The sequence below is a fragment of the Phycodurus eques genome, chromosome 14 (genome assembly GCF_024500275.1).
Source record: "Phycodurus eques isolate BA_2022a chromosome 14, UOR_Pequ_1.1, whole genome shotgun sequence".
Classification (NCBI taxonomy): domain Eukaryota; kingdom Metazoa; phylum Chordata; class Actinopteri; order Syngnathiformes; family Syngnathidae; genus Phycodurus; species Phycodurus eques.
This window is the reverse complement of record NC_084538.1, coordinates 3,282,885-3,309,031: the sequence shown is the minus strand read 5'-3', so window position 1 is coordinate 3,309,031 and position 26,147 is coordinate 3,282,885. Positions and strand designations below refer to the sequence as shown.

Below are 26,147 nucleotides of genomic sequence, written 5' to 3'. Positions count from 1 at the left end.
CAATCTCATTTTGTCAAATTTCCCAAAACATTTTTACAAATCCATTTTCTCGCAATGCCTTCTTGGGGCATGAAAAAAAAAGACAAAAGAAGAAAAGACATTTATTCAAGGAGGAAGTGACAAAAACTTTGTTCCTTCGAGGAGCTTTTCAGCTCAATGAGTCACGCTGACCGGCAACAGCCTCCCCGCCGCTCGGCCGCGTCCAAATGAACACGCCGGAGGTTTGTGGGCGTCGACGTGTGGGATGATGCACGTCTGACCTCGGCTGGATTTCCTGGATGGGTAAACAGCTCCTACGCTTCAGCTGCGGAGTAGCTGGAAACTGAAAAGGCACACTGGCAATGTAGTGACACATTCAAACAAGGGTGGGTCAACCTTATTTTATTTGATTTATTTATTTTTTGGGCCAAGAGCGACATTTTATTGATTTTTTTTCTCACAGGCAGATGAGTCAGGTCAAGGTTCAATGTGTCAAAATAATTCATTTAAAACAATAAATTGCTACATATGTACATTTCTTTTATATTTTGTGTAATTGATTGATGTATGAAAATATGTTCATCAAACGTGCATTCGTTTTAATTTGACATTATATACAATTGGATTATAGCATCCAATTATTTAATCAAAAAGTAAATGACTTTTTATTAAATTATTTAAAAACAAATTAAACTGTCTCATGAAATACATTTTAAAAATGCTAAATGTATAAGTAAAAATATGTAAAAAAAGATTTTTACATTTTGTACGTCATTATTTGCAATGCATAAATTCACCATTTAATGAAATAAATGAAAAAACTATTATGTAAAATATAATATTTTACTGATAGTTTAATTACGATGAATAAATCGGCCATTTTTTAATAAAAAGTACAAAAATGTTACATTTATAAATAAAATACAAAAATGATAAATGTATTGCATGTATAAAATATTTGATGATTGTTTATTTTATTTACAATAAATAAATTACCCAGTTCTTCAATAACATACAAAATGCTTATGAAATTTTATTTTACCATTATTATTTTATTGTTCACAATACATTAATCAACAAACTAATGGAATTAATGGAAATGCAAAAAAAGTAATGCTACTTGATAAAATATTAACCTGACCGTATATATAAAATTGTTTATTTTACAAATATTTACATGCTATTATTTACAATAAACAATCCATTTTTAATTAGATAAATGGATACTCGTAATTATACCTAACCAGTTTTAGGAGAGAGAATAAAAATCAGTTCAAATAATGCAACAAATATGACAGATCATGTAAATGCTCGGCGAAGGCCAGAATTTGCCCTCACCCGCATTTGAGCGTGTTCAAGATAAGGAAACGTGGAGGAGGAAGGCATCAATAACAGCGTTTAATAAAAAGGCCTCCATTGACCATCTCTATGGTGATCTCCGTTTGTGTGTGTGTGTGTGCGCGCGCGCGTTTCTCGTTCCCATGCGCCCGATGTGCAAATGTCAGCCTCATCTTTTATAGGTGAGCCATTAATTGCTTCCACTTACTGTAAAAGAGGAGCTGCACTCAAGCGTCTGTCTCTTTTTTTTTTTTTAAATACACTACACCAAACAATAGTAATGTTATTATATATATTATCTTTAAGGAATTAGAAATAATCCATTGTGGAATGCTTTTTCATAGGAAATACTTGCCCCCCCCCCCCACCCCCACAAGCCTCGTCATAATCCTGCCGCTAATTAAACATAATGACAAAATGCCGTAGGATGTCTATTTCTTTTTTAACGTTTCTACCCAAACTTTCATGTCCTGTGTCACAGAATGGAACATAACTGCATATTTATGAGCAACAATCGAGGATTTTATTTTTCAGGCCATATCGCACCGCTCTTGCTAGCTTTCCAAACAATCCTCGCTTTCCGATTGGTCCCGTCTTTGCGCGTGTCGCCACGGTTGCCGTTGGCCATCCCATAATGCTCTGCAGGTGTTCATTTGACAGAGGCGGTCATTAGCGCTGCGCTGCTTGACAGCACACAAACAAAACAAAGGTCAAGGAATACGCTAAGTCCACAAGCTAAATAATCGCGAGAAGGTAATGACAATAACACCGCGAGCTGCGTGCCAGCCAGTGGGATAATATAAATATGATGATGATGATGATGATGACAATAATAATGTGTTCAATGAATTGATTTCTACAATGATCTCCGAGGGTTTGATGCACATTGACCGTTGTGTGACAGTAAATCTTTGGGTTAAACCCACTACTATTCTTGGATTGTTGCGGATCGATTGTAAATGGCGTTATGTATTGTTAACACGGAGAGGAAAAGAACTTTATTAGGTGCACAATTTTGAAAGAAAAGGAGGCCAAACGGGCACTACGGGTATGTATGAACACAGCTTTCTTTTTAATAACTGTCATATGTTGTTATTTTATCTCATGCAACGTTTATTAGTATATTGTCTTGTAATGACTCTCTTATAAGCAGGGTTGCTCGGACCGCCATCTCAGTACCACCGTCTATTCATCTATGAATTCATCAATTATTCTATTAATTCATCTATTTCATCTACCTGAAACACGGGCCGTCGGGTCGTTGTGGAAATACGAGTCAGTTAACTCAATTAGACCAATTAAGGCTTTATTCCGCCTTCCTTTTACGTGAACAGGCCGTGCTTCGCGTTCCGGAATAACGCATGCAAGTGTAGATCACGTTGGATTGATGCCCCTGCGAAGGGTCAGCCGTGCCCCGTGGCCCGCTGAGCGCATCGCGCAGGAATGCATTATGGGTAGCGGCACTCGGGTCGCACAGCTGTCTCTCCGCCGGGGGCGCGTGGGTGCTCACCAGTCACAACGCTCAAAGCGTCACGCGACATTTAGCGCGGCGCCACGGTGGCCGCACGCACGTCCGCAGCGCTACGCCGCTAGCAAGCGACACGGTCATTAGCATCAGAAGTCGTTTTGAAATAAGTATTATGTCAATAGTGGGATCAAAATGTCTTGTTTGCTGTTTATGTATTGGTAAGTTTATTGCAATGCAATTGCAGGACACTTCCGTCAGTGTTTGTGCATGTAAAACGGTATCAATTCACTTGCATGTACCCGCAGGCACACGCCCCTAGGACTCTTTCACTGGGCGTGGGGTCTCACACTGACTGCGACAAATAACTCATGAATATGCAAATCGCTTGTGTATCCCCTCAAATTATACTGTCGTCCTGTAGACTTTTATAATTTACATAATGAATGCCACCACACAGTTGTACAGCCGGGTTCGCGACCCTTGTCCTCCATGCTTCTTGTCCTGTCCTGTCCTTGTCCTGTCCTTCCCTCACAGGGTGTAGCACTACAGCCCCATGCAACACTCATATTAAACGTTTCATTGTTGTACATAATGTAATGATTTACTTCTCTCATCCCGTTTACAATGAGTGCTTTGTCTTTTGTCTTTGTTTCCCTCTCCCTTCTAGAAACTTTATTCTGTTCGACTGATCAAGTCTGATTCTCTATAAACCTCAATTATAATACCACAGCGGAAGCGTAAAAACTCCACTGTGAAGCAGTAAAACTGTTCCGGCATAAAAAGGATCCAGATTTTCCATTCTGCTTGACCTAACAGCTGAACAGGACCAAAAAAAAAAAACAAATGCTAACATTTTTTGTTCATTGCCAATTAGGCACTAATATCGTTCACTCACGTTCATATAAATTTAGTAACATTCGGCACAAAAAGACAAATTCTGAATTATTCTTAACACTTGGAGAAAATTGCTGCTTGTTTTTTCCCCTAACGTTTTGTTTGATTTCCTCCTTACATTCTTTCCTTTAGCTTCTCCGCAAATAATGTGTATGTGGTGTCTGTGTGTGGCTTCAACAGCTAATCATAACGCATTCGTGTGATGAATATTTGACAAGAAAAGCCTCCGAGGACTCTGACGGGCGCCGCCTTCGCCGATGAACATCTCCTCGCGCCTTGATGCGGATAAACATCAATCGTGTGGACCCCCCCCCCCCCCTCCGCTGCCCCAAAGCCAAAATGTTAGCGGCCACCGCCCACCCCCCCAATTGTGACCTTTCGCATCCACTCGGCAGTTTATTTGTTGTGTTGCCACGGCGACTCGTGTTAGCCTATTGATGGCCACCGGTGTTGAAAAGCAACAATCATAATGTGGCCTCTACCATGATGTGGTATGCTTTGGATTATGGCTGTTCATTTCCATTTTTGTACTTGGCGATGAGCTAGAATATTTGAGCCCTTGGAAAATTGATATGAAATGTAGTCATTCATGAGACTTTAATAGCATTTTTTTTTACAAAAAAAGTACTGTAGTTTTTTTTTGTCGGATGCCTTCGTTCAAAGCTAACTCGTTGCTAATGTTTATGTGCACAAAAAAAATGTTAATGCAAAAAATGTCTTGTTTTTTGAAGCTTTATTTAGAAGCTTTTTGTACAAAATGTCATTGTCAGTCGATTTGTCTTTCAAAGCCAATTCATTGCTATATTGTTTACACACAATCTATAGTTCTTATGAGAATGTGTTAGATTTCGTACAAAAAGTACTGTCATTCATTTTAAAAAAAATCATTAATGAAGCTATTAATCAATATTATTTTGTAAAAATATTTTTGTATTTTGAGTCATCCATTTGAATAATTGGTATATATACTGGAAATAATCAATTATATTTAAATGAATGATAATACGCATACGTCTAAAAAAAAAAAAAAAAAAAAAAGTCCTTGACGTTGCCTGCGTTATTCACAAAGCAGAAGGTGGCACGCCTCGCTCCAGATCCGCACCGCAATTGGTCGATTTCTCGCCTTCGCCCGCGCCCCGCCCTTGCGCAAAGTTTCTTGTCGCGGGTCGAAGTCATCCTCGGCGTCATTCCGCTCGCCGCCAAACATTCGGCGACCAAAACAAAGCCCGCTGGGGCGCTTGAATGCGTTTACGAGGCGCCACCAGACCGCAAATCGCCTCACATCCGCTGCAGCGGATGAGAAAAATAAATAAATAAATCAATAAAATCGCCACGCACACGCGTGCGCGCGCGCGCGCTCAAACAGCTTCGTGAATGATTTAAAGCTTTTTGCATCATCGTCCACTCCCTCCCGTGCCCTCCTCCTCCTCTTCCTCCTCCCTCCTCTTCCTCCAGCCCAGAGATGCTGCTGCTGATGCGGGCATCGTTTCATCCAGCCGTGCCGCAGTGAGTCCTCCTCCTCCTCCTCCTCCTCCTCTTCTTCTTCTCCGATCATCTTCTTTTCACTTTTTTTCCCCTCCCCTTTACCTCTAACCCTCCTTTCATTGTTGGGGGGAATCCGCTAAAGGTGATGCTGCAGCTGGCTCGTTGTCGTCCTCCCCATCAGCACCATCAGCCGGCCAGGCGCGCCTCACCTTGACCGGACAGGAGGCGCAAGAGCGGCGGCGTTGGAGTGAGGGAAGACGGGGGTGCCACCTTTCTTTCTTTTTTTTTTTTTTTTTTTTTGCACAGGGGTGAGTTGAATGTATACGTCTATCTCGCCATTTAACTATCTACCGACCGAAGCCGTCTTTCTATCCATCCACGTGACATTGTGTGTCACAGCGCAGAAGTGGGCTAATCCCTCAAGAGATGGCCACAGCTCTCTCTCTCTCTCTCTCTCTCTCTCTCTCTCTCTCTCTCTCTATCCCTCCTGCTTGTAAGCAGACGTCTGCAGCCCCGCCACAGGTACCCAGGTGCGACTAAAAACGGCAACTGGAAAACAGGCGGTTAGCACGTCTGACGCACAGTTCTCAGGTTCTGTCTTCGATTTTCCACTTTGTACAGTTTCCTCGCGCTTTTGTGTGTTTCCGATAGCCTACCACTTTTTTTTTTTTTTTTTTCCTGACCGGACACACATGATGGTTGGCCGATGTGTCAAACCTCCACAATGTGGCGCCAACTACTGGCGAGGAGGACTTATTCGATGCCAGATTTTATTTATTTTTTGGGGGGGGGGTTGGCTGGCTTCAGCAGCCTTCACGAGTACCCGATACCTCGAAAAGAGGCCCGATACAGATACCCATGAGTACTTTCCCAGCCATATTTTTGTCATTCCGCTTTTCCAAAAACATGCATCAATAGCTGTGTCCTGTGATTGGCTGGCGGCAGTCATCTGGGATAGGCTCCTCCTCTTCCTCTTCCTGCCCCCCCCGCACGCACACACAGTCCCCGAAGACATCCTCACGTCGGAGTGCACATGCTGGTGTGTGTAGCTTAGCTAGCTAACGTTGCGGTACACGTTTCACACTGCCGTATTTCTCCAAATAGTAGCCCCCCTCCCCAAATTGATAGAAGGGTGGATGGTTCTTCCGACAAATTAGTTCACTGGTGAGGATTAGCGGTAAAGAAAATTGATGGCTCAACCTTCCTTTTTATGTTGGTTTCAAGACTGTAGTAAGGTTTCAAATTAGGGTTCCAAGACAAGGCTAGGGTTTCAAACATAGGGTTGAGTTAAATTAGGGTGTTTGAAATTGGATTAAAGTTTCAAATTGAGGGTAAATGTCAGGGTGAGAGTTTGAAACAAGCCTTTGGATTTCAATACGAGGCTTTCAAATGAGGGTCGGAAGCCAGGAAGGAATAGGGTTTCAAACAAGCACTTGGGTTTTTAATTTGCCTTTCTAATTAAAGTCTCACATTTGGATAAAGACTTCAAAAGAGGTTTTGAAGCCAAAGTTCAGGTTTCAAATTCAGGGCTTTAGGCAAGAGTTTTAAATGAAGTTAAACAAGGGGTTGGGTTTCTAATTAGGGTTTCAAGACAGTTCTAGGGGTTTCCCATTAAGGTCTCAAACTTGGATTAAGGTTTCAAACTAGAGTTTGAAGCCAAGGTTAGAGTTTTAAATTGGGGGTTTGAGACACGGTTTTCAATTGAGGGTTGAAAGCCAGGCACAAGGTTGGGTTTCTAATTGACTGGGATTCAGGTTTCAAATTAGGGTTTGAAGTCAAGGGTAGGGTTTGAAATTAGGGTTTCACTATTATGATGATGATTATTATGGATAAGAACGTGTCAGACAGACGTCACATTTGCTGACGAGGAAGTCAGAAAAACAAAAACGTGAGCGAGCGGAAGCTGAGGATTACGCAACAGACAAATTTAGCAACAGCAGATTGCGCGCGCACACACGCACACACGCACACACAGTCCCCGAAGACATCCTCACATCGGAGTGCACATGCTGGTGTGTGTAGCTTAGCTAGCTAACGTTGCGGTACACGTTGCACACTGGCGTATTTCTTCAAATAGTAGCCCCCCCCCCGACCCCCACAATCGTAATTGTGGTTGATGCCGTGCCACAATTAGTGTGTCCACAACTAATTAACACCTCACTGCTCCCATAAAGTTAAAACAATAAAATAAATGCACATTACGTTTCATGGTATCGGTTCATAGACGCAATCATAAGGCGTTAACCACTGATCCCGTTTGGACTCTGTTGCTAACCAAAACAGCAACACTTACCTTTCAAATTTTTGGGTTCATAATTATAATTAGGGTTTCAAGGCTGGCTTAAGATTTCAAATGAGAGCTGGAAGCCAGAGTTGTTAGGTTTTAAGCAAGGGTATGATTTTGAATATTGAATATTGACAACCCCCGCCCACAGTTTAGATGTGATGTCACTGACTCACTCATTGTACAATGTAGCTGTGAGACACACACACACACACGCACACACACCTTAATAGGCTATTCATAAATGGTTGGCTGGCTGCCAAGCTCCACGCCATTGTCTGTGTTAGCATTGACGTCAACTAAAGGCTAATGCCATCCTCTTTACACACATACGGGCGCGCACACCCACACCACACACACACGCGCAACCATCAGTTCATACATGCTGTACATGCAAAGTAACGGCCCTATGAATGTCAATGTTTACATTACGTGTGTGTACATGAAATGATATGTTGTTTGTGCGCGCATGTGAATGGGCAGACAGACGTTTACATTATGTGTGTACTGGAGATGAATGGAAATACACGTTAACGTGTGTGTGTGTGTGTGTGTGTGTTATAATAGTTGTGTTCTATTATATTGCGTGTGTATCCAATTGCCGGACCAATGTACTGCATATGTACAAACCCCAACTCCAATCAAGTTGGGACATTGTGTAAAACAAACACAAACAGAATACAATGATTTGGAAATCCTTTTTAAACATTATTCAATTCAATAAACTAAAAAAGACTAGATATTTCATGTTCAAACTGATAACAATTTTTGTGTTGTTTTTTTGTGTGCGAATATGGACTCATTTTGAATTCGATGCCTGCAAAAATGCTGATACAGGACCATGCTTACCACTGTGATTCATAAGCTTTCCTTTTAACAACACTCAATAAACATTTGGGAACTGAGGACACTAATTGATGAAGCTTTGTAGGTGGAATTCTTTCCCATTCGTGCTTGATGTACAACTTCAGTTGCTCAACAGTCCGGGGTCTTTGTTGTGATATTGTGACAGTTCTGGACAGCTGGCAGGCCAGTCTAGCACTCGCGCTCGTTTACTATGAAGCCACATTATTGTAACGTGCAGAATGTGGATTGTCGTCACCTTGCTGAAATAAGCAGGGATGTCCCTGAAAAAGGGTTTGCTTGGATGGCAGCATATGTTGCTCCAAAACCTGCATGTACCTTTCAGCATTAATGGTGCCTTCGCAGATGTGTGGTGCCTTCGCAGTTGTGCCTTCGTAGATGTGTGGTGCCTTCGCAGATGTGTTACCCATGCCATGGGCACTAACGCTTCCCCATACCATCACAGATGCTGGCTTTTGAACTTTGCGCTGATAACAATCCGGATGGTTCTTTTCCTCTTTGGCCCAAAGGACATGGTGTCCATAATTTCCCCCAAAAATGGAAATGTGGCCTCGTCAGACCACGGCACACTTTTCCACTTTGCGTCAGTCCATCTCAGAAGCGTTCGGGCCCAGAGAAGCCGGCCGGCGGCGTTTCTGGGTGTTGTTGATATACGTCTTTCGCGTTGCATGGTAGACTTTTAAGTTGCATTTGTAGATGTAGCAACAAAGCAACTTTGCCTTTGTAGATGTAGCAACTGACGATGATTGTCCGAAGTGTTTCTTAGTCCATGTGGCAATATCCTTGACACAATGAGGGTGGTTTTTAAAGCGGTGCCTGAGGGATTGAAGGTCACGGGCTTTCAATGTTGGTTTTCAGCCTTGCCGCTTACGTGCAGAGATTTCTCCAGATTCTCTGAATCCTTTGATGATATTATGGACCGCAGAGGATGAAATCCCTAAATTCCTTGCAAAATTATGGTGAGAACTGTTCCTATTAGTCTGTTTTTCCATGCAGTTGTTCAAAGTGGTGAACCTCGCTTGTGATCAACTGAGCCTTTCGGGGATTTTCCTTTTATACCCAATCGCGACACTCACCTGTTTCCAATTAACCTGTTCACCTGTGGAATGTCCCAAACAGGGTTTTTTTTTGGCGCATTCCTCAACTTTCCCAATCTTTTGTTGCCCACGTCCCAGCTTTTTTGGAATGTGTTGCAGGCATCAAATTCAAAATGAGAATTTATTTGCATAAGAAACAACAAATCAGTCTGAACATTCGATGTGTTGTTTTTGTTATGCATTCAATTGAATATAGGTTGAAAAAGATTTGCAAATCATTGTATTGTTTATATTTACATTTTACACATCTATACTTGTAAATGAGTAGACATTGGTATTTTCCCAACCGTGTCGTAAAGCTTCTCCAAAAGAGATGTGAACATAAAAATAGACCAGTTAGTCACGGAAGCTGGACGGTGGAACCTGTTGTTGTTGTTGTTTTTCTTATTTGTTTTTTTTATTTATGATGCCGTCTGAACACACTTCCATTTGATGCAAGCGTACGCTGTTGTGTCTTATTTATGCTGGCATGCGGGCACACTTCCAGTCGCTGCAGGCCCCGCGCTGCGGTCGCATTAGTGCCACGAAGATGGGACGCCAGGCAGACTGGCCGGTGAATCACTGCAGGAGTGTATGCGCGCGTGCGTGTATGTGTGTGTGTGTGTGTGTGTGTGTGTGTGTGCGCGCGCGTGTGAACCAACACTTTTCATCTCCATACGCAGAAGCCAAAGCAGAAAGGCCGTCGATTCTTGGTTTTATGGCGCCTCAGCCATTAGCGTCCTTGTTTACATTCGCATTCAAAAACCGACTTGGTGCACTGAAATGCGTGATGGGATAAAGACTGAATTTGTGCATTAGAAAGTGATGAGTGGCACTTGACCACTGGCGTATGAAATAGGTGGTGTGCATCTGGCCATACGCAAATGCGAAAATATACGCAGACTGTGAATACACTTCTACCCTCGCCATATCGCGGTTCACCTATTGCGGATTCAGTCCATTATGGATTTTATGACTGACTACTACTACTACTAAATCCATTCATCGTTAGCGGGGCCTCCTGTTCCGCTCTCTCGAACCGCCGTCTGTCTTTCTTCTCGCATGCAACCTGGTCTGTCCAATCACATAAACTGAAGGTCTATTCACAGACACCAGCAGGGTTTTTACTCTCCAGATGACGCACGCCCTAATTGGGTTATTCAGACGCCGAGTTAGAAGAAACCGGAGGTGGCGGGGAGGCAGACCGGAGTCTTAGTCACGGCCGATTAGACGACACGACTGACAGGTCGCTCGTCTGGAGAGGAAACCGAAGATGGCTTTCGACGATCGATCAACGACGGCGCCGTCGTCGTCCTCCATTGGTCTCGCTATACCAGAGACGTGCAGCACACGCGCCATGTGAAGGAGGGCCTTTTGATTGCTTGTTATTTGTTCATAAGCGCTACTATGAGTTGAACTTCTTCTAAATCTCAGACAAACTAATAGATTGCGACACAAGGTTGCGCTTCGAGGTTTTATTTTGGAAAAATGTCCTGTTTGAGAGTAGGGCCGAATGGCACATGACCAGAGAGAGCCAATCACTAACAACTTTAGGAGGAGGAAGCGATATTTATATATATATATATATATATATATATATATATATATATATAAAAAAAAAAAACAGCTTTTGGAGCCATTCTTCAAATGCAACTAAAATTGTAATCGTGGAAATTTCCATAAGCAACTGTAATTTAATCACATTCTCACCCAGTATTCTAATGGATTACAGTTTCATAAATGTTGCAATTGAATTATATAAGACCCATCCACAACTACGTATAATTCAGAGTCTTCAATGAATAACAGTGTTCGGGATAGGGGCCGAAAACGCTAGCCCCTCTCCAGTGATGACACACTGCGATACATTGATATTGCTCTGTTTTGTCCCTCCCTTGTAATTGACACTTTGTTGGCGTTATGGAGATAATCCTCCCCGTTTTGTGCTGAACGCAAGGCCAACCTTTATCCTCGCTGTTGGCAAAGCGTGAAGTAGATGGAACACCTGCTGCCTGCCTGCCCACAATGCTTTGTGTCACCTTGTTTGGGCCACGTACGACTGTTCAAACACGCACACGAGCGCACCGACTTCGCCCTCCTCCATCACTGCACTGACTATTTCCTGGAAATTGCCTCTTATTTCTCAACACTGACCTCAACTCAACCTCCTCCCTGCGTTTAACTGAATTAGAAATCTGCCTCAGGGCTACAAAACAAATGTTTGCGTGGCAGACAAAATGGAGCGCTCAAATTGTAATGGCAACCGTCGCCGAAGTGGTTGTTATTACAGCCGAGTGGCGACGTGGCCGTGCGGCTCGTCGGCAAGGGTTTGCTCGCCAGACTCGGTGAGTTAAGTGGAGAGAGGAGACCACACAGACGAATACCATTGCGAATTGGGGGGGTCCACGCCAGTTTTTACATTGACACGAAATTGGGTGGACGTTGTCCATCATAACAGGACGCATGAAAAAGTCTCAAGTGAACAGGAAGTCGGCCATTTCAAAACAAGACCGTAGAAATCTGATTATTAGGCAGAGTTTGAACATTAAAACACGACTGAAATAATGATTCAACTAAAATGTATTGCACGTACACTGTAAATGTTAAATAGAAATTGTACCGAAAGAAAATTTAAAGCCAAACTAAAAACAGCTAAATCCCTGAAAGATTAAATGCAAATATATTGTACTAAAAAGTTAAATAAAATTGAACTTGGGATTCAAGAATGATGCATGATTTTGCATTTTAAAAAAAATAAATAATTATTATTATTTTTTTTTAGGTGATATCTCACCATGCGGGGACCAAGAATCCAGTGAACGAGAACCAAGACAACACAGTGATCTCATCTACAGAATAAATCCCTTCCACATCTCTTCTCGGCCTCCAAAAGGGTCGGCATGAGCGGCCTGGCAGGCAAACTGGACCCCCGGCGGGTCCAATGGGGCGCCACGTGGCGCACCTTTACGTCCCGCGTCTTGAGAACCAAGCCCGTGGAGTCCATGCTGGACTCGGCCACGTCGGGCACGGGCCCGCACGGCACCCGGCTGGCCCGCGTGCTGTCCACGGTGGACCTGGTGTCCCTCGGCGTGGGCAGCTGCGTGGGCACGGGAATGTACGTGGTGTCGGGCCTGGTCGCCAAAGAGATGGCCGGCCCCGGCGTCATCGTGTCCTTCATCATCGCCGCCGTGGCCTCCATTTTGTCAGGTAAGAGAGTCACTCTCTTTTCAGCCTGCCTCATCAGTCCAATCCAATACAGACACTCTCCAATTTACCAACGAGTTACCGGTATGTTCCAGAAGGCCAACTAATCAGTGGAAGGAATCATGCTGATGTCATCAAGGGGGCTGGCCATGTGAAAGCAGTCCCAAAGCTAATTTAGTTGAAGTTCCACTGCCAGCACTAATGATTCTGAAGGCCCTGGGCAGTTTAGATTGACATGGCAACACGGAGGCTGAAATCTGGTTGGACCAAAGAAAAAAAGAAAAAAAAGAAAAATAAAAAAATCCAACATCGACGTACAGTATTGGAAAGAGTGCAGCCAATAGAAATCCTGCGAAATAAGGCAAATAGACTGTTGGCAATAAAGCTAAAATTTCATGGAAAAAATATTACAATTGTAGTTGTACATTGGGGTCAGTGCTTCACCACTGACAAAAAAACAACTGTCAAACAAAAGTCGCTATGCTAACGTGTAAAACGGAATACCATCGACGGGCGAACGGAGATTAGCATCAAATTGCGGCAATTATAAACCTTGGAAGAACTGCAACTTGAACACAAAAGGAGCAGCAACCCATACAAACAGCGCATGCAACCAAATTCACAAAATTCTGTGACGATGGACAACGGAGCTTACTGGAGCTTACCTGGGTTGCGGCAAAATGTACAGTAGTACACTTAAGGCGCACAATTCAAAATTTGGACTGATAATTTTTTTTTATAACTAACATGAAAGCGTTGTTTTTTTTCACCCCCCCCTGAATGTTTGAAAATTTAACGTTCGTGAGTGGATGTCCGAACTTCGACTCTCTCCCACGTGGCAGGAGTGTGTTACGCAGAGTTCGGCGTGCGCGTGCCAAAGACCACCGGCTCGGCTTACACGTACAGCTACGTGACGGTGGGCGAGTGCGTGGCCTTCTTCATCGGCTGGAACCTGATCCTGGAGTACCTGATAGGCACGGCGGCGGGCGCCTCGGCACTCAGCAGCATGGCCGACTCGCTGGCCAACCACAGCATCAGCGGCTTCATGACGACGCACGTCGGAACGCTCAACGGCTTTGGTGAGTCGGTGCGTTCTCGTGGAGGCGAGTGACATAAGCTGGTTTCGCAGAAGATCCTGAAAAATAGCTGCCTCACAGCCAGCTACGCAAAAAAACAAAACAAAAAAAAACGGAAAACAAAACAGCGAAGCAGTGAGGGATCCTGGTTAAAGTAAGCCATTTTAAACTAAAAAGGCGTTTTGTGAAGGGGAAATGCGCCCGCTGTCTTTTACGTTGTTTTGACTAAATATGCGACCCCAAAAAACGACGACCAGGGCTTAAACAGGGGACGATTGATAGTTTTCAAATTGTCAAGATTTTTTATTTGTTGGACAGTGGCATGTCTTTATTTCGGAATAGTACAAGGACTAAGGATTCGTTTTCTGATTTGTCATTCATTCAACGTCCACGTGATTAGCGAAGGGTTATTTAGACGGCGAGTCTGACCGCTAATAATACTCAAAGTTCATATATTCTCTATCCTCTATGAAAAATGACTAATATTATAGCAAATTACTGAGCAGCAGTAGTAGTAGAAGTCAATTCTTCTTTGTTTGTGTCTGCATGACTGTATTATAGAGTACTGCCTCCCAGTGGCCAAGGCGAGGCGACAATTTTTGACTGTTCAAATCCGGTGCAAAAACAATTTTTAAACACCGAAACATTACTCACAGGTATATACTGTATCTCTGTGATCTTCGTGAAATAATTTGAAATTGTTTATTTGTATTTGCATATGCAAACTATTTAGCGTTAACGTTTTACTGTAAGTTTATTTTAGTTGCACATGAGCAAATGAATAAATGAGCAGCACAATAACACGCAAGAAGCATATTAGAAGGACAGCAGACACGACCGACGCAATCGTTTCCCAGCTGGTCAAATGAGTAGGGAGCGCTTCATGTTTTTTAATCGCAAAACTGAAGAATGCGCTGTCATGAGGCGGCTCGGTCGCCTGGCAACACGCATATTGCATGGCCTGAGCTCGGCCCGGCTCCCTTCGACTGCGAAGCGCCGGAACACCCGCCATCGCGTTGAAAACGACCACACAAGCAACGTTTGGCCGGAAGAAAATGATTTTCTCTCTCCTCGGATGTTTCGATTCGTCAACTGGAACGCAAACGTACAAATTTGTCGTTTGTTTTTCAGCGGGTAGACGTGGAAGAGGGTCTCGCCCGGCTAATTGTGAAATTCAGGTTGGTAAACCACAGCAATGAGTAACAGATCCCTATAGATGGCAGCGTTGCATCACTTTAAATGTGAGATCAGGACAGGCTCTTTTTCTCCACTTTATGGTCAGAAACCGCCATTTTTGGTGAAACCGACCCGTGTTATAGTGCTGATTACTAAAGAACGAAAAAAGCTAGGAACAAACTTTTTTTCTCTGGTGGAAAAAAAAGGCCACTCTACGTTGGTAGGTTATGTGCTCATATTGTTAGAGAACCCTGCGGGCTTTGAAATATCAGTCAAAATGAAAAAGGTCTAAAAGGTCTGACAATATTGGGAACTCTGCTTTGAAAACGGCTTGGCGGTGAACAAGTTCAGAGATCGTCTGATCATTGCACGGGCCGCTTAGAAGCGTCATTATATTTGCTGCATTTTCATGACGACCTAATATTGACCCAGCAGTCGTTCAAAACCAATCTAATATACTGCAGAGGGGTGATTTTTATATCATTATAAAACATGGTCCACGAAAGTTGCTTTGAGCTCGGCTCGCCATGCCTCTTGAGCTGTGCTAAGCTAAAGCATGTGCGAGTCTACAGCATGTGCTAAGCTACAGTACGTGCTAAGCTAAAGCACGTGCGAGGCTACGGCACGTGCGAGGCTACGGCACGTGCTAGGCTACGGCACGTGCTAAGCTACGGCACGTGCTAGGCTAAAGCACGTGCGAGGCTACGGCACGTGCGAGGTTAAGGCACGTGCGAGGCTACGGCACGTGCTAGGCTACGGCACGTGCTAAGCTACGGCACGTGCTAGGCTAAAGCACGTGCGGGGCTACGGCACGTGCGAGGTTACGGCACGTGCGAGGCTACGGCACGTGCTAGGCTACGGCACGTGCTAAGCTACGGCACGTGCTAGGCTAAAGCACGTGCGAGGCTACGGCACGTGCGAGGTTACGGCACGTGCGAGGCTACGGCACGTGCTAGGCTACGGCACGTGCTAAGCTACGGCACGTGCTAGGCTAAAGCACGTGCGAGGCTACGGCACGTGCGAGGCTACGGCACGTGCTAGGCTAAAGAATGTGATCAGTTCAAGTCGTGCTAACGGGAAATTCTTAGTCCATACTCAACAATGGCACCATGTGGTGGAAGCAAACGTAATAATATATTTAGTGTGTTTACCAGATGACGCTGAGGTTTACTGGCCTGAGAGGTGCAGGGATGTTCCGCAGTCAACTGGCAAAAGCGGTACCGGACTAAAGCAAAGCATTTTATAGCAAAGGTGACCAGGGCCGTACCATGTTTGGGCGAGGACAAAGGGGGAGGTTTTGCTTAGCTTGCCGTTAAATGCGTTTTGACAGGCTACAACCATCTAAATTTATGATGCCATAATGGTTTATTTGTGTTCCAAATTATTACTTATTTGTTTGGATGATTGATTTGTCAACAGGCGGAGCTTGTTAAGTGTTGAAGCTTTTTTTTACGTTTTCATTTCCCTGCTTGGCAGACTTGAAAGCAGTACTAATTGTTTTTTTCAGTAATTCATTTTTGCAGGCCATTTTTCTTTCTTTTTGAACACCGAATTATTATTATTATTATTATTATTATTACAGGACACCAAATTCCCAGCTTCCTTCTTAAATCAACAGTTCCTTTGATGGACGATTTTTAAACGCCTTTAATGAATTCAAGTTATATCACTTCAAAGTACCCCGTTACATCCTTCAGAATTCGTTGATGTGGCCCTCGGAGGAAAATTTTTTATTTTTTTTTGGGATGTTCTTTTTGTTCTCGTCATTAGGTAAAGGAGAGCAGTCGTATCCGGACCTCGTGGCGCTGCTCATCGCGCTGCTGGTGACGGTGATCGTGGCGCTGGGGGTGAAGAACTCGGTGGGCTTCAACAACGCGCTGAACGTCATCAACCTGCTGGTGTGGCTCTTCATGATGGTGGCCGGGCTCTTCTTCGTCAACGGGGACAACTGGGACCACGGCAGGTTCCTGCCCTTCGGCTGGTCGGGGGTGCGTAAGCGCGAGGGTCCAAACACAGCTGAGAATTAGAATTCTTTTTTGTTAATTGGCATACGTCGATGCAGGTTAGTCAGGCAACTGCACAGCCAAACGGTTTTATTTGATTTTATTTGCATACAATGGTTAAAAGTAAGTTGACAGAGAGGTTGTTTTTTTTTTTTAAATTTTTTAAATTTATACAGTATATATATATATTTTTTTTGCATTTTGTACTCCCCCTCCCAGTGAGTTAGAAAGGCAGCTAGTGGATTTTATTTTTCAAAATGTGTTAGCCAGAATTAGTTACAAATAATTGTTATATTTTTGGTGTTTTTCATATGTAGATGCAGGCCAGGTTAAAGGTAGGCAAATAAACAGCCAAAATGTGCTTCTATTTGATTTTATGCAAAAAAAACAAAACAAAACAGAACAGGTTGAAACTGAGTGAGCAAAGATCTTTTATTTTTGTTTCCACCTTTTGTTTTGTACAGTTATTTAAGTGTGTTCGAAAGAAAGCTAGTATGTTTTATAATGTTTTAAATTCTTGATTTTCTTTGTGTTATACAAATGCCGGCCAAGGTTTTTTTTTTTTTAGTTTTTAGTTTTTTCTTTTCTTTCATTTCTTTTTTTTTTTTTTTTTTACAGTATTTTTATATTCAGTTTTAACATATTTATGTTGAAGCATGCAAATTATAGATTTTTTTTATTTGTATTTGCTTCTTTTTTCACTTTATTTCACGTCTCGTTCAAATTTGGTTTGTCCGTAGTTACTCATAGAAAAGATATTTTGTATTTGTTCTATTAAAATGTTGAAGTCCATATTTATTTTATTTTTAAAATTATGGATATGACGTAAAATAAGTATTTTTATTCAGATTTTTCATTTCAAAATATTTGGCATGATCGAATTTTATTTCGAAAGGCAATTCTTAATTGGAATGTACTTTGGTCTTGCCGCAGGTGTTGCAAGGCGCCGCCACCTGCTTCTACGCCTTCATCGGCTTCGACATCATCGCCACGACGGGCGAGGAAGCCAAAAGTCCCAACACGTCCATCCCGTACGCCATCACCGCCTCGCTGGTCACGTGCCTCACGGCGTACGTGTCGGTAGGTCGCCGCGGAAACCGCACCCACGCAGCCTGCCGGACGCGGCGTCTTTGTGAGCTTAGTTTGTTATTCTGACTTGTTGGGAGATGGTTGCTCGGGGCAACGGCTGCCTCTGATGAAAGTTCCTGTGAGGCTAAATCCAATAAACTGCATCCAGTGCAGGTTATACATTTTTTTTAAAATGGATTTTCTATATGCTTCTGTCTACGTTTTTATTATATTCAACTCTGAAAGGAAACACCATTTTTAAAACTGCGCGAAATGCTCAAATTCAGATTCAGTCGATTTCCTTCAACTAAAATGTAATTTGATGTCATTTAAAATGGACTAAAATTGACACCAAATTACTGATATAATTGAAATTGAAATGAAAATTTGAACAACAACTTGAATAATTTCAAAACATCGTAATTGACCAGTTTGAATCCCTTAAGGGAAATCACATGGACACTAAAATGTGTTTTTTAATCAATATTTAGATAATAATATTCACCAATTTTATTCCAACTAATGGATCCTTGTTCATCTGTCTATGACCGCAACGTAAAATGACAGACAGAAAAATGTATTAGTTAGATGGCGGAAGACGCAATAAAACGTTTGCCATTCATACAACACAATCCAGTTCGATGAAATGGTTATATATAATCTTTGTGACACTTGAGCTGCGATTTTCCTAATGTCAAATATGAGCCTTGGCTGAATGGAACATTCATGAACATGCCCCCCCCCCCGCAGGTGTCCGTCATCCTGACCCTGATGGTCCCGTACGACGAGATCGACGCCGACGCGCCCCTGATGGAGATGTTCGGCGCGCACGGCTGCATGTTCGCCAAGTACATCGTGGCGGTGGGCTCCATCGCCGGCCTCACCGTCTCGCTGCTGGGCTCGCTCTTCCCCATGCCCAGGATCATCTACGCCATGGCGGGCGACGGCCTGCTCTTCAAGTCAGTCCCTCGTACGCTCTCCGGAGACGTCTCGTTTTTGGGACTCCGTCTGCGGGCCGTAGCTTGGGCGTCCGCTAAATAATTTGCAAGAAACGAGGATGTGGCATGATTTCATAAAACAAAAAGTGTATACCGTCCATGTAGGCCCATTAGCGTTCCAATTAAATCAATTATTGCTCCCTACATTAGCTTTGGGACAATCATAAGCGCTGATATGATTGTGACGTATCATTACTGCATGAATAAAGTCGTTTTATTTATTTATTTTACTAAAAGCGCCTTAGTACAGGAATAAAGTCACTTTTTTTCAATGCGGTTCAATCTTTTAGAGTATAAAGGTGTCTTTTCCAGAATAATATTTTTTACGAGAATCTTCCATATGACTTTTGCCCTTCGTTAATCTTTCATATCATAATGTTACTATTGTAGCTTTCTTGTAAGATTACGACTTTTGATCCTGACAAAATGGAACTTTGCAGCAAATAGTGAAACTCCACGAGTAACTGTAACTACTTTTTGTCTGGATAAAGCCTCTCCACTTATTTCCCCTTAGTTCCTTGTTAGCAAAATGCTACAAAATGGCACCAAAGCACCACTTTTATTGCTTTGACCTGAGCACAAAAACAAGCGTTTTTCAGCAAATACAGGAGGACAGGTCCCAAAAATACAAATCAGGGACTCGGTGATTTCGCGAATGTCGAACCACGAATATGCGGGGGTTCACTGCACGCGCGGTAGTCGTGGTTCATTTTATGAGGGGGGGTCTCGGCCCTGGACCCAAAAAGTTTGCCGACCTCCTGGTGGAACCTGTCGTTGAATGTTTTGCACGCGTGTGTGATTGCACACAGGTTCTTGGCCCACGTGTCGTCCTTCACGGAGACCCCCGCTGTGGCGTGCGTGGTGTCGGGCTTCCTGGCGGCGCTCTTGTCCCTGCTGGTCAGCCTCAGAGACCTCATCGAGATGATGTCCATCGGCACGCTGCTGGCCTACACTCTGGTGTGTACGAGACCGACAAACGTCTTCATCGAGTCGTAACATTTTTACCGTCGTGCCGCACTTTCAATTTGTACTCATCGAATAATATCTGGAAATTGGCAAAATGACTAAATGGCAGACTTTCTGTGTCATTTCAGGCATGGGTTCCTGAGACTTTTTTTCTGGGTCTACTTATGATGGACATGCCTACCAAATTTCATGGTGTAATTGAAGCTGGCTTGAGGGGCTGAATTTTTTTAAAAAGTCGTCTCGAAGGCACTACAGAGCCAGTTCAAACCGCTGCCCTCAGTCTCCTCTCGGATAAAATGTCTTTCTTTCCAGGCGATGCCTTCAATGCCAGATGGATTTTGTAGTTTCCTACACTACATAAATTCTGAAAATAAACACACGTTAATGTTAGCGTATCCTGCGGGCAGTTCCTTAGCAGCATCCAACTCCGCAGTCTCCACGCTCTCACCGCCCTACGTCACCTCCTGGATAAAATGTGTTTCATTCCGAGCGATGCGTTCCACGGAGCGTGGATTTTGCGCTTTCCTGCCGCCAAAGTGACGGAAAACGTGTCGTGTACTTCTCCAGGTGAGCCTGTGCGTGCTCCTGCTGCGTTACCAGCCCGAGGGCGACATCCACGGCTTCGTCAACTTCCTGTCGGAGGAGCAGAACGTCAAGAGGAAGGAAGGCGTCCTGGCCGAGTGTGAGAAGGACACCCGCTCGCCGGGCCGCGACGACGCCGACGAGTCCACCAACACGTGCGGCGCCAAGAACCTGCCGTCGCTGGGCGACAACGAGATGCTGATCGGCAAGCCCGACAAGAACGCCTACGCCGTCGGGCACCCCAACTACGGCACCGTGGACATGGGCAGCGGCATCGAGGCCGAGGAGTCGGAGGGCGGCGTGATGCGGCGGCTCAAGAAACTGCTGGGGCCCCGCTACTACACCCTGAGGATTCGACTAGGACTCCCGGGGAAGATGGACCGGCCCACCGCCGCCACGGGGAAGACGGTCACCGTGTGTGTGCTGCTGCTCTTCGTCTTCATGTTCGCTTTCTGCTCCTTCATCATATTTGGTAAGGACATTCTCACCGGAGTCGTCCGCCAGCAGGGTTGCTAGCGGCTAACTCGGCTTTTTAGGTTGCTAAGCTCCTTTTCCTGGCTGAAAAACTGACTTTCCTCACTATGCGTATTTACGTAGCTGGTCACAGTGAAATTAGTGAATCACTTAAACGACAACGGAGAGCGCGAACCTCGCGCGAACCGGGAGACTTGCTAGCGGCTAACAAGCGGGATTATCTTTTTCTTATCTGAAGCTCTTTTTTTTCAGGGCGGATTACACTAACTCGCAAGATTTCCGGAGTAAATTTGAAATTACATTTTTTTTTTTCCGACTTTTACATTGTTCGATTTTCTTTTCTCGTGATGTTTCTTCTATAAAATAACAATATTATATTACAAATATTATTCCTAAGACCCAGACAACTTAGCTCCTCGGATCATTGGGACACACAAACCCCTCCGCCCCGATAAGGTGACGGCTTCCAGGAGGGGGAGATCCTGCCCCAAGTGGAGGAGTTCAAATATCTCGGGGTCTTGTTCACGAGTGAGGGACGAACGGAACGGGAGATCGTCTGCAGCGATGCGGACTTTGTAGCGGTCCGTTGTGGTGAAGAAGGTGCTACGCCGGTTGAAATATTATGGGATTTTTTGGGGGGGTGGGGAAAAATTAAGAATTGTGACTTTTCCTTGTAATTTTCATCGATAAAATAGCATTTCATATCCCCAAAAATATGAGTCATAATTTCTAGAATAAAGATGAAATCGAACATGTTTTGTCAGAAAATGTGTTTATTTCAAATTCCTTCAAGACCTTTGACTTTTTTCTTGACATATTCCAGCTACGATTCCTCGCGAAGTAACTCAGTAACGAACCAAGTCAGGACGTGTTTTTGACGTTGTGCAGGCGCGAGCAACATCGCGGCCGGTCGCTGGTGGGCTCTGCTCCTCGTCATCCTGCTGCCGGCGGTCCTGGCCCTGCTGGTGGTCGTCATCCTGCAGCAGCCCGAGAACCCCAAGCGGCTGCCCTACATGGCGCCCTGCGTGCCCTTCGTGCCCGCCTCCGCCATGCTGGTCAACATCTACCTCATGCTCAAGCTGTCCGCCATCACCTGGATACGATTCTCCATTTGGTGTCTCGTGGGTCAGTCAACTTGTTTGCTTAAATGTGTGCCGGCTTTTTTATATATTATTTAGTGCTAGTTTGTTGATGTTAGAGAGGACGAAAACATGACATTTTGAAAATAATTTTGGTAGTATTAGTAGTAATTATTCTAGCAATTAAGACTTTATTCTCAGAACTTAATGGCATTATTTAATGCTATTTTATGTTAATCTTTCAAGAAAAAACAATCCAAGACAAACATTTTAATTTTATCATGGAAATACTGTATAATACGTTATATAAAAATATTGTTTTATATATTGAATTTAAAGATAAGTGACATTATACGATTATACTAGTTAGCATCTATGCACTTCACTAGTAGTACTAGGAGTGTGCAGATGTAGCGAGATGAAGGAGGCTACTAGTACATGACACATGCCTACTAGTTGGGGCTAGTAGTGTTACTAGTACAGCACAGTCGTTTACTTGTGAGGTTTAGTTGCATACTAGTAGGCCAAAAGTGGCACTAATAGTCGGGAAAAAAATGTTATAAGACACAATTGTTCTACTCGTTGGATCGAGTAGTGTTGCTAATTCAGCACGGTATTTTACTAGTCAGCATTAATTGCGCACGAGAAGTCAAAAAGTGGTGCTGGCAGTCGAAAAAGTTATTAGTCCGACAGTCACGCAGTCGTTCTACTAGCGCGTGACTCATTGCCACTTCAGAATCAGAATCCGAATCAGAATCAGAATCATCATACGTCGAAAAACACACAAGGAATTTGTCCCTGGTAGTTGTTTTACTAATGCAGCACAGTAGTCTGCTAGTGAGGTTTAATCGCATACTAGTAGGCCAAAAGAAGGGATGGACGAGTACCGACAGCAGGTACCGTTACCGGCCTTATTGCCAGGTATCCGGTACTCGTGAAGGCTGCCGATATCAGCCACTGATACTTGAAGCCGTAAATATGACGTGCAGTAAGTCCTCCTCGCCACTAGTCGGCGCTACGCATTGGCAAATCCTCATGTAGTTCATAAAGCAAGAAAGGTCTTTGTTCTCAATTATATGTCATCGTGTTAGTGGTATCAGTACTCGGTATCGGCGAGTACTCAGGTGTGAGTAGTCGGACTGGTCATCGCTATCGAAAATCCCTTTGGATGTGGAATAACTGCACTTCCCGTTCGGGCGGCAGGCGTGCTGATCTACTTCGGCTACGGCATGCGGAACAGCACCTTGGAGATCAGGGCCCGCGAGAACGAGGCGCACGCCTCCACCTACCGACGCTACGACCAAGGCGTGGACGAGGGCTTCTGCGGCTTCGACGACGACTTCGACCCGCCGGCCGAGGTCACGTCGTCGGGCCCGGAGGGCAGAGCGCCGCGGGCCCGGCCGGAGAGCGACGGGACGCCCGTTCGGAGGCCGGGCGCCGCCCCGGAGGGGGAGGAGGACCCCGTGGATTATTGAATTTTCCCCGTTTTTTGGGGGGGGACCGTCTTGAGCGCCGGGCGTCGGGCGGGCGAGCGAGCGAGCGGTCGGCGGGTACGCGTGCATGCCAGCGTGTGGGCGGGTTGCTGTTTGTGTGTGCGGACTCCGTGGGCAAAATCGACCCCCCTTGCTACGTCCTTCGCGGTTTCGGCCCCTGATAGCAAAGTGCAGACGTAGCGGAGAGATAAGCGGGCGGGCGTGATGCAACGCCGCAGATCGGAACGCTCGCTTCGCTAGTCAGCGGCGACGACGACAAGTCAGCACGTCTTTTTATCGTAAGAAATATGTTCATAGAAAAATACAAAATAAATCAAAAAAGCGTCTCACCCAGGGCTGGGCATTCGATTGGTAAATTGGACAAATTGTATGAAGTTGTAGAAAAGACAAAAAAGAGAGAGAACATTTGAAATGTTACTTGAGGAATAAATGAATACTTACAATTATAATTAATGAAATTATAATGAATTCACCAATTTCAACAATCAATTACAATAAATCAATTGACAAATGATTTAATGACACGATTGAATATAAAAATAGATAGATTCATTAATACATATTAATTCACCAGTTTTAAGAACAGGATAATTCATGTTCATTGTTTTGTTTCATTATTTAGAATTCATTCATTTGTAATTATTTAACCAAATATTTAATGCAGAAATGTTACATGTATTTGTAAACTGTATTTATTTATTTTTTTACTATTATTGTGTATTTTATTAGGTATAATAATCAATTGTGAGATAAGTTCATGCAAAAGTAGATACAAAAGTAACTGATACATTTTAATTCATTTTAGAAGTAAAATTATTGATACTGTTTTTTTAAATATTTATAAATAATTGAAATACAATGAATGAAGCAATTATTTGATTTAGAAAAAAATAAATGTACTGCAAATTCTTTCTTTTTTGCACTGTAGCTCAATCTTTAATGGATTATTAAAAATAAATCGATAAACTATTTAATGAGATGAACGACTAAAATAAATAAATATACTTTAACTAGCCAATTTTGGGGAAAAAATAATGGTTACTCCTTTTTATCTAAATATGTAGAATTAATTCAATTCTATTTAAATAAAAAAAGTGAAATGTATACAGAAACATATGAATATGTTTTCACTTGATTATTTACAATAAATTGATGAACCAATTATTTCATTCCATATTTTTGAATTCTGTATGTCTAATTGTTTATTTCACTGGCATCGTTCACGTTAGAAAATGCTTCATGAGATCAATTAGAAAATGGAATCGGAAGATGGCTTTGGGACGAAAAGGGCAAAATGAATGCAAGAAATATCGCCGGAGTCTCGAATGTTGTCAAGTTTATCGCGCTGGGTGATATGAAAGAAAGAATCGTTTTGCCCAGCCCCGCTTTATCCCAAAGGAGCAAAAGGCAAGAACGGCAGGCTTTGACGTTCTCACACTTTGTACTCGGACTTTGCTTGCGATTGTGCCTTCGTGTTCCGTGTGGGGATGTTTTTTTTTTTTTTTTTCACTTACCGTTTGTTCCCGTTGAGTTCGATGTGTCGGCGTTTGTTCCGTTCTGCATGTTGCGCGCGCTTCCTAACGGAAAAAAAAAGAAGACGACGTTTTATTGAAAACTTGATGTCACTGGGGTTTTTTGGTTCTTTCCGGTCTTTTGTGTGTGCATGCCTTTTTGTGAGATACTGTACACTTCTTGATGCTTCCTGGTTGCATTTTTGCATCACCACCACTTCAACTCCTTCATAAGCGTTTACGCTTGGCTTTGTGACACAAAGAACAATTCTTGTCCACACGCCACGGTCACGGGTATTGTCAAAAGAGCTCGAAATGGATCACAATGTGTTTATATTGTTTCGGGGGAGTTACTCCCTTCAGGTATCATCATTCGTTGGTCAACTGTGAACTCTGTGGGGTTTAAATCTGGGGATTGGTTAGACCAGTTGCAAACTTTCCACCACTTACCGCCGTTTCACTCCTACTGCAGTCGTAAAGTCATAATCGCTGTCAATATTGTAATGAAAACGCTACTAGGCCAAAAATAGAAATCTACAGTGGTGCCTCGAGATACGAGTGACTCGACTTACGATACGTTTTTCTCGGTACGAGCTGTCGTTCGGATGATTTTTCGCTTTGCTGAAACTAAACTCAAACTCACCTCACGACAAGCAACAATTTGGCAGATACAATTAGTCAGCAATTCATAACCTTTCGCCTTGAGGTCCACGAGCTTAATGCTCACACATAATGGGAAACGACATAGACGGGCTAATGAAACATCTAAGTGGCACTGTTATAACTTTCTAGGCAACGGCTATTTGAACACAAACGATTGAAGACAGTAGGCAGATAATATAACAATACTCGCGGGCATATATTCTTTATCCTCCGCGCAGAATGACAAAAATTACTGCTGAATTGTGACGTCTCTATCGCCAAGTATAAAAGTATGTATATACTGGCGACAGTGCACTCACCAGAAGGAGCAGCACAATGTCCGTTCAATTGAAGCGAAACGCGTAACAAAAACTCTCTCTTTACTTTTTATTGAATGACGTCATTACTTTATGTTTTTACAACGCTGGAACGGATGAATGACATCCCCATTCATTTCAGTGGGGAAAGATGATTTGATTGTTTTGAG

At 43.5% G+C, this 26,147-nt stretch overlaps 1 protein-coding gene across 2 annotated transcripts; it reads left to right on the top strand.

Moving 5' to 3' along the window:
- The first annotated feature begins 5,668 nt into the window (after positions 1-5,668).
- On the top strand, positions 5,669-24,270 carry slc7a14a (solute carrier family 7 member 14a). 2 transcript variants are annotated; one of them, XM_061696773.1, is made up of 10 exons: positions 5,669-5,686; positions 12,171-12,595; positions 13,435-13,671; positions 16,615-16,832; positions 17,781-17,927; positions 18,666-18,874; positions 19,723-19,870; positions 20,447-20,933; positions 21,824-22,060; positions 23,218-24,270. In XM_061696773.1, the coding sequence occupies exons 2-10, from the start codon at positions 12,289-12,291 to the stop codon at positions 23,487-23,489; spliced, it is 2,262 nt and encodes a 753-aa protein (XP_061552757.1). In that variant the 5' UTR covers positions 5,669-5,686; positions 12,171-12,288; the 3' UTR covers positions 23,490-24,270. The 2 variants fall into 2 exon arrangements, with proteins under 2 accessions (XP_061552757.1, XP_061552756.1); XM_061696772.1 differs by lacking the exon at positions 5,669-5,686 and having other exon boundaries at positions 12,127-12,595.
- Positions 24,271-26,147: the final 1,877 nt, after the last annotated feature.

Excerpts from the sequence above, each read along its gene's own strand:
- slc7a14a (XM_061696773.1), top strand. The coding sequence starts at position 12,289 with ATGAGCGGCCTGGCAGGCAAACTGGACCCCCGGCGGGTCCAATGGGGC. Across the intron at positions 13,672-16,614 it reads CGGAACGCTCAACGGCTTTG|GTAAAGGAGAGCAGTCGTAT; the intron begins GTGAGTCGGTGC and ends TCTCGTCATTAG. Across the intron at positions 20,934-21,823 it reads CTGCTCCTTCATCATATTTG|GCGCGAGCAACATCGCGGCC; the intron begins GTAAGGACATTC and ends GACGTTGTGCAG.